This window comes from Xiphophorus hellerii, chromosome 7, assembly GCF_003331165.1.
Source record: "Xiphophorus hellerii strain 12219 chromosome 7, Xiphophorus_hellerii-4.1, whole genome shotgun sequence".
In the NCBI taxonomy this organism is placed as follows: Eukaryota; Metazoa; Chordata; class Actinopteri; order Cyprinodontiformes; family Poeciliidae; genus Xiphophorus; species Xiphophorus hellerii.
The window spans coordinates 25,119,387-25,128,397 of NC_045678.1; the positions used below are offsets into that span (position 1 = coordinate 25,119,387).

General features: G+C 36.8%; 1 protein-coding gene across 1 annotated transcript; it reads right to left on the reverse strand.

Moving 5' to 3' along the window:
• Window positions 1-320: 320 nt before the first annotated feature.
• fev (FEV transcription factor, ETS family member) lies at window positions 321-4,299 on the reverse strand. The gene is made up of 3 exons (XM_032566676.1): window positions 3,609-4,299; window positions 2,907-2,978; window positions 321-2,179 (listed from the first exon to the last, which is right to left on the reverse strand). Exons 1-3 carry the CDS (start codon window positions 3,655-3,657, stop codon window positions 1,638-1,640), a joined length of 663 nt encoding a protein of 220 aa, XP_032422567.1. The 5' UTR covers window positions 3,658-4,299; the 3' UTR covers window positions 321-1,637.
• Window positions 4,300-9,011: the final 4,712 nt, after the last annotated feature.

A 9,011-nucleotide genomic window follows, 5' to 3' on the forward strand; every position in this document is an offset into this window, starting at 1 on the left:
GGGAAGTAGTCAATGTTAAATACATTTATTTATAAACGTGATTTTTAAATATTTTTTTATTATTATTATAATTTTTTTTATCAATTCAAATTCCACTGAATGGAATTGTTCCTGTTGTCACAGGATATTTAATATGAATTCAGTGAAAACAATAAAAGCGTCAGACTGGTTCAATAATGTCATCCTTTCTTCACACATAATACTTGACGGTACTGCTTGAAATGTCTTTGCAGGTGAAAAGAAAAGTTTACATTTCTATAAATATTTTTTATTGCAGTGCGATTTTTAAGCAAGTAGTCATTTATCAATGTCATTTGAGGTTTTTTTTTTTCTTTATACAGTCTGAGCCTCAAATTCAACTCCTAAAATCCCGATTCTTCACCACAAGGTGGCGCCAGAGATCTACCATAATAGTGTTTAAAAAAATTAATTCTCAGAGAGGGAGGGAAAGCAGCGGCAACGCTCATTTAAGGCATCAGATCATTTTCCACCTATTCTGTCCAAGATAGTTTAAATTCTCAAATGCTATCTCGATTCACAAACTGATGTATATATTTTTACTTTCCCTTTATGATTAGTTATTTCTGTGCATCTTAAATATAAGTATTTACAGCGGTCATTCAGAGCTTAGGCATTATTTTTGTTTTATTGTAAATTTCAATTCTATATCTGCTTATGTTTGTGGTTCTGTTACCCTTCAACTCTGGATAAATATGAATGTGACTAAGGTAAAACAACGTTAATCACATTCCTAATTTTATGTATTGAAATCATAAAAGCACATTTGCTCACTGTAGAGTAATGACTAAGGGAAAACAATACTTTACGTCTCACTGTCGCGTCCGAAATGGTTCATGGACGGTAAACCTCCATTTGGCAGGTGGCTCCATTTTGTATCTGAAAGAGTCGTTAGCGTTCCGATCGACCAAAGTGTATAAAGGGGACAGAGACAATTTAAAGGAAGAAAGGAGAAAACAACTCTTCTAGCATTTTATTGGAACATCTAATGGCTATATTCTCTATCAAAAAACACCTCGTCACAAATAAAAGTTTGTTGATTTCTGAAATTCTAAATTTGTTGAGTGAAGATCAGAAATTTCATATTTTAAAAAAATGACATTTTGCGCAGAAAAGTAGTTTGTGTAAAACTACGCGTTTTTTCTAATGGATGTATTTATTTATTCATTTATTAAATATTCATTACATCTGAGTGAAAAACGATTTGAAGCATAGTCAAGCTATTTGTTTTTTTTGTTTTTTTAACACACATCTTGGTTATTTCTACGCAGTAGTCTGAACAAAGGGTCAGATTGATTCAAGTTATTGGAAATTATTTACTTCATATCTACAAAGACCATCTATAATCAAATTCGGGAATATAATAAAATAGGACGTAATGTTCATTTTTTATTCTAATTAAGAATTTACCGACATAAATTACCGGGATAAAATACAGTCCAAAATTTACAAGGCTAGGTGTGGAATAAGGCAGGTTTGCTGAGTGAAGTAAGAGAAATGTCGTTTTTCAGAAATCTTGTCCAAATCATGGTGGAATTACTCAACATTTGGGGCGCAAACAAAAAACAGTTCGTGTTTATTCATGTATTCCAAGTCTGGCATGGAATGTGCAACAGGAGTCAGTTGTAGTGATTGTTGATGTTGGCCAGACTGTTGATGTTGTTGACGCAGCTGATGTGAGACGGAGACACGGTGCCGAAGGGCCCCGCAGGCTGCAGGTTGTGGCTGTGATAAAGGGCCGCCGGTGGGGAGCCGGGCCAGTAGGAGAAACCCGAGGGACCCACGCCGGGCGTGACGAGATTCAGTTTGGAAATGCCGGAGAAGGGGATCGGGGAGAAGTTCCCCTGAAACTTGTAGATGGCCTGCTCCGTGGTGGACGGCTGGCACACCTGCGCCAGGCCGTGGAAGTCGAACTTGTAGGCGTATCTCTTGCCGTGGACTTTAGTCATGATGTTCTTGTCGTAGTAGTAGCGCAGCGCCCGGCTCAGCTTGTCGTAGTTCATGTTGGGCTTGCTCTTCCGCTCCCCCCAGCGCCGGGCCACCTCATCCGGGTCGATGAGCTTGAACTCCCCATTGGTGCCCTCCCAGGCGATGCAGGACACGTTGGTGCTGTCCGAGAGGAGCTCCAGGAGGAACTGCCACAGCTGGATCTGTCCGCTGCCTGGGGACAGAGGAAGAATAAAAACACACACGCAACAGTCAATGTTATGTTCTCAAAGAAATATTCATGACAGAAGACCTTAATCTCACAAGTGATCAGAGAAAAAGAAACTAGATTTCAGTTCTTTTATAGCAACAAACTCCTTTGAGATCTTACAATCATTCTGGGTTTTATTCTCTCCAGATTCCACTTCTATTACATAAAAACATATTTTATTTAGTTTTAGAGATGAACGGTGTGTCATCAAATCAGAGAAAATCTGATGTCAGTGATATTGATGTCGGATATTTGAACTTAAAGTAAATAAGTTTTTTCTTTTTTCTTTCTTTGATTCTTTCTTTTCCTCGCTCTCTTTTGTACGTTCTCTCTTTTTAAATTTTCAATATTTTCTTGAATAAAAATGTATTAAATAAAGAATTTTTATCAAATTGTATGTAGTATTTTTGACAAATAAACATTCATAGTTCACTATTTGGAAGTAGATAATTATTTTCCAACGATATTTATCAAATATGTATTTAAAATAAATAATTTATTAATCATTATGATAGCAAAATCAATTACTATCTACTACCCTTTCTTTTTTAAAGAATCCATATTTTATTAGTCGGCTAATATTTGATATACATTTTCACTAAAACATTATTCTAAGCATAACACACAAGCAATGGAATAACAAAGTGACAAATGAATATTTTTTTTATGATTATTTTGGGTTCATTCTTACCTTTTTGCACTCCGGTATTTATTGGACTCCAAGATGTTCCTTTGCTTTCTTTCAACAGATTTTCTGTTGGATCTGAAGTCAAAACAGAAATATTAACATGAAATATATATTTATTCACAATATTACAAAATAGTTTATGGAATTCCCCTAAGCTATGTATTTCCAGATATCAATCTGGTTTGGATATTTAGAAGAGTAAGAAGGGTCTGTATATGAAATAGCGAATGAAATGAATATACAGCTGACAAAAAAATGCATTAAATACAACAATATTTGGAAAAGCATAAAAACTCAATAATTTATTTAAATCCGCAAAACACAACAAATTCCCCCCATTTTTTTAAACGGGTGTTAAATTTTTTAGTAACATTTAAAGTGGACTATTTTTGCACCAATTGACACAAAAAATAGACTCATAAATGCGCAAACGGAATGAAATCCTATTGCTTTCTGGTGCAGTCAGAGTCCAGTGTGTGAAGCATGTCATCCTTGCGGTCCCCCCTGCAAGAAGCCAGGAAACGCGTCCAGGAAAAAGGATTTCCGATTTCCGACAAAAGAGCAGACGGGCTTTCAGAGGGAAGCGGCTCAGCACAGCTCTGGCCTGGAAATCGAACATCTTCTTCTGCTGGACTCCACAGCGCTGCAAACATCCAACCAATTCTATCATAAAAGCCTGTTTGACTAATTCCTAACCGGACAAACCTGAGAGATACATGTTGAACATGAGGTTTCCTCCGCGGTCCTGTCTCATTGTGTTCAGATGCTCAGAAAGGCTTGGGTTTCATTTCGGCGGTGGCGCAGCAAAAGATTTTTATTAAACTTTATCTCATAACTGGGATCTGGAATAAATGCGGGTGGACAGATTGAAGTTTCCAGGCAACTGTCACTGGCCCCCATCTCTGAGACAATATTCAGACAGCAATTTCCCCTGGTGCATTGCTTTAATTAAAAGAGCAATTTACCTCTGTCAGCCCGCCCGGTGCCCACAATAAAAAGAGGCCGATAGAAATTCGGCCCTTATCAATCCACCATCACAGTTTAATAAAGTTTCCGCGTTAAGATCTGAGTTTCTATGGTGAATTGAAGTGTTTGACATGGAAACCAGTTCAGATCCCCCTCACTTTTCCGCCTCTTTACCTCTTGGTAAACAACAAAGACCTGCCTCGTGTTGGAGAAAGAATATTTACCTTGAAAAACGCGCTTCAGTGAGCAGAGGAAAACAAGAACATTTCATCCCTCCTAACATCCTCTGTGTGGGTTTAACGTTATATGGCCTCAATCTGGGGCTAATGAGGTCATAACGTTAAAACCATGGGCCCTGATGCTCATTGGTGCAAGCTCATGTCTTTCTGCTTCTTCTAGGACAGTGGTGTCCAAAGTCGGTCCTCGAGGGCCGGCATCCTGCATGTTTTAGTTTTCTCCCTGATTTAACGCACCTGGATCAAATGATGGTTCACCAGAAGGCCTAAGAAGAACGTTGACATGCTGAAAATGTTGTTACTACCACCAGAGAGAGAAGGAAACCATGCAGGACCGACTTTGGGCACCACTGTTCTAGGAGCAGCAGACTTTGTTAAAGTCACATTTTTCTGATCTGAATGTCATTCCTTTTCCGATCAAACTGCAAATTTGAGATTATGAGTCTGGAAACGTCCCAACACCATTTTCCAGGTTTTGGCTCTCCAGTGAACCACAATGAGAACTATTCGCAAACTGAGAAGGAGTGGCAATATTAGTCTACTAAAATCATTCCATTTTCATCCACAAATTAATCCACAGGTCACAAATAAACCCAGAACAACAACACTTTTCTCAGTTAAGATGATTGTTGACAATTCCACACAAAAAATAAAAATATATATGTTGATGACCCTCATGACTTTGGGGAAAATATTTTGTGGACCAACTTTATCATGACCACAATCTCAAGGGAATGCAGGCTATACAGAAGACAATAATTTAAAGCACACCAGTAAATCCACCTTTAAATAGCTAAAAAAAAAAAAAGAAGGTTTTGGACTGGTCTAATCAAAGTCTGGAGTTAAATCTAACCCAGATATTGTGGCTTGACTATCTGCTGTGATCTAGAAAATTTAAGTTACTAAATTAAAATCTGAACAAAAAATGTTAAATTAGTGATTTAATGTTAAATTCAAACATTATGTAGCATAACTGAACATGGCTGATATAGATATATTCAGTATTTGTTCCAGTCAATTCTGACCACTATGTCAATTTCAGTTCAGAGTAACAATGTCACAGTTAAAATAAGTTTTAATGTTGATCTACTGAAAAGTATGTCCACACACAGCACATCTAGTCAAAACTTGGTTGGGCATTATTTTGGATAAATTATTGCATCAATGCAGCATTGCATGGAATTGCAATATACAGTATGTACTGAATTTGAATGAATTGACTATGTACTGTAAGTCTGTGTTTTGATACGGCAATTTGTTGTCAATCTGAAAATTCAAATCTAATCCAATCTAAATTCAATCTAAATTCAATCTAAATTGAATTGAATTGAGTTGAATTGAGTTGAACTGAACTGAACTGAATTCAAAGAATGGTGTGTTTAGATATGTGCAGTGTTATTTTCCACCCATTGGTTTTGCAGAACCATTGTTGACTAGAAAGCTGAATCTTGGTTTCATTAGAGTTAAGTACCTCCATCCACATGCTTGCTGTGCCTCATACACAGCTTGTGACAAACGGTCACTCTTCTATAAAGGCTAGATTTGTGGAGTCCATGACTAAAAGTTGTCACTTTTATAGATTATCACAACTGAGCTGTGGATCTCTGCAGCTCGTCCAGAGTTACCATAGACTATTTGGATGCTTCTCTGATGTATTTCACTGGCACTGACCTGTATTGACAGCTTTGCAGACAGAGCTCTTTGTGATGTTCAAAGTTTGCAATATTTTTTCTACATCTTAGTATCGTTAAACTTCTTCACAGCTTTATCATTGAACTGTCTGCTGTGTTCCCTTGATATTCTTCATCAAACCTCTGAAATGTTCACAGAAATCTGACTTTAAATGAGGTCTGATACAGTCACTTTCACTTGATGCAAATTAGGGGTATAAGAATTAAGGAAGTGAGTTATTCATGGCATACCTTTTAGAATCGTGCATATTCTTTTTGTCCACTGCACAATTTTATGTTGCTCATTATATACAATCTTTAAAAAATACACACATTTTATGCTTGTAATGTGACAAAAAAAATAACAGGGTGTCAATACTTTGTGTCTAAGTTTCAACAGATTTTAAGTAAGTTGTAAATTTCTCATCAATAATTCTGATGATTTATTTGCCATTAATAAAGCCCAATTATTGCAAATAATAGTGATGATGTTTCTTGCAAATATTTCACACCCAGGTGGTTCAACTCTAATTTATTGACTAAATGAATCCGTATCAGTTTAACTGTCACCTTATATAATATATAATGTTATATTATATTACAATATAAAACATTTGTAATACACAGAAATAGGCAACACATTTGAAATATTTTATTCAGATTTTATTAATATCATTAAGTCACTGGTTAAAGCTTTTCCAATAAACTATATAAGATTATGCAAAAAAAAAAAAAGAACATGCAGAACACTACTAAAAAATTGCAAATATGGGCACCAAATTAAAACCATTCAAACGTGGGCGTGATGTGACTGTGTACACTGTTCCAGCTTTGACTCCGGCATGTGTTGGATGTTGTTCTGTTCTTTTTGTTTTCTCATCCAATCAATCTTTGATTATCTGATCTAGCTTCACTGAAAATAAATGCAAACCCCACAACATGCATATTTCATGATGATCCTGAAAGAGAAAACACACACCGACAGTGATATATGCTGCTGGTTTATGTGTAGTTTGGCAATTCTTCTGTCTCTAAAACACAAACCAGAAGACAAGTTAAGTGATATAATATAGTTATTCTTTCTACCATCTTTAATGTCTAGGCAATTAATTCCTATTTTAAGCTTACAAACATGTTTTTTTTTCAATTAGAAGACATACAGTGAATCTAAGGTGAACTCAAACTACAAAACTATTAGCATCTTATATCATAAGCTTATATTTTTGTGTGAATAGTTAGCCGATAATCACTGTCTCCATGAGTCATTTGATATGAGTTCTGTCATGCACACAGAAAGGAAATCATATAAAAAATGGAAAATACAATGAAGCTACATAAAACAGCAATCATTTTTATAGCTAACTACTTAAGAACTACACAGTAAATCATTGATTTATGGTGAAATATAACACCTTTTCAATAAACTGTCACGATGCATTCTGGGATTTTGCACTGCAGGATATAATTTAATGGATTTTACTGCAAAACTCAAAATCTGTCAGAGTAGTTTTTATGTTCTGGCTTCTGTCGTCAGATGTTCTCGCTGACATGTCTCAGGCTTCCCAGACTTGCTTTAGCTGCCTGTGTCCAAGTACAAGTCGCAGGCAACTTAAAACAAGCCTCGGAAGCTAGACTGAATCCGTGGTTGCAATAGTGGGAAAATATGCAGGCAATCTTTCAGCCGGGAAGACAGAAATTCATAAAAATCCACCAGAGACTCACTGAAGAATCAAAAAATTAAAAAAATACAGATATTTGTTTCTGCTTTGAAAACAAGTCAATCTCGGATCTGGACGAAAGAGCAGAACATACAGTATGTCTGACATATTCCTTAAGCTCAAACGATTAGAAAGTTTGCATTATACATTGTCGACATTAGCTACTTGTTACCTGAGCCAGCTAGAAAATACAGCAGTCAAACTTGCAGTTAGCAAACCTATCACGATGAATAAAAGCAGGTCCCCTTTTGCCTGAGTCTTGACTTACCTTTTTGTGCTAAGAACGTCTTGCAGATCCCCGCACAACTCAAGTGTCCCTTCTGTGTGAGCCACGCAGCAGCTCCTTTAATCGGGTTGTAGAGGAATGTATATTTGAGAAAGGTGTGTGTGCAAAGTTACACATTTATCAAAGATCCTGTTGTTTCTGGGCGTGGGACAATGAAGCCAGTTGGGGTGTAATGCGGAATCCAACGTCCTGGACCAACAAATGGAAGTAAACACACACCAGGATCCTGGCAGACGTCAAGGATAAACACGACAGTGTCATATTAGGAGGGGCAAACAAAAACTAAGCTGCTCGACTGTTAAAGGATGTAGACTGTCTTTTTCACACTTCTAGCATACAATGTTCTCAGAACTGAGAACATGTGCAAGTACAAAATGAAACAGCTTCCCCATTTTTGGCACCCATGTATGAAGACTCCAACTTTAATTTGAATAAATGTTTTCATTATTTCACTTCTAGAAGTAACTGTGATCTGTGATGCTGTGGGCCTGTCTCATTTCCAATAGGTCCTGGGAACCTTGTTACAGTGCATAGAGTGCATTCACTTGTTGAAATACAAAACCTGGCACAAACTGAAAATCAATCAGTGTTGGTCGTTTTAGAAAGACACTTATCAAAAGCATATGGTCAAATCTATGGAAGATAGTTCAGGAGACACACTCGGCCTTCTTTTATGCAAATCTCAGTCCACTAGACAAGGTGTTTGTTTTCAAACAGGTTTTCTTTTGCTTATTCTGAAGTCTGTGGATGTGTTACTGAGCACAGTAGTTGGCCAATGTTGGCACCTAATTTGTGAGAACACAATATGTAGCTGGCCAGACTTTGAGTAGACTTTTGTCTTTATTGCCCAAAGAGGGAATTTATTTCCACAAACCAGCCCCTCCCATCACCAAGTAGACAATAAAACACATAACACATGTATGTAATGTCCTGCTTGGTTGTTCAACATTGATCATTGATTCCTCTTAATGCAGTTTGTGATTCAAAACAAAAACATTCCCAAATCACTATGCCTCCACTCTCCTCTATAAAGCAAAAATGTTTTCTCTTTTACTTTTCAACATTTCTAAATAATAAAATGTTAAACAGCTAAGATTTTTAACAGAGGAGGTTTAGTTTGTGAATGGATGGGTGTGTGATGCTGCAGGGGCACTGAAAAGGGGGTTTCCCAAACCAACAACAATGCAAAGACTCCACTGCCTAGACCAAAGTCCTACAGAACATTAGGGGTG

Bases quoted from the DNA above. Each gene is read 5' to 3' on its own strand.
- fev (XM_032566676.1), bottom strand. From the start codon at position 3,657: ATGAGACAGGACCGCGGAGGAAACCTCATGTTCAACATGTATCTCTCA. The intron at 2,979-3,608 runs GTTTGTCCGGTT...TTTTGACTTCAG, and splicing joins GTTCAACATGTATCTCTCAG to ATCCAACAGAAAATCTGTTG. The intron at 2,180-2,906 runs GTAAGAATGAAC...CTCTGTCCCCAG, and splicing joins AAATACCGGAGTGCAAAAAG to GCAGCGGACAGATCCAGCTG.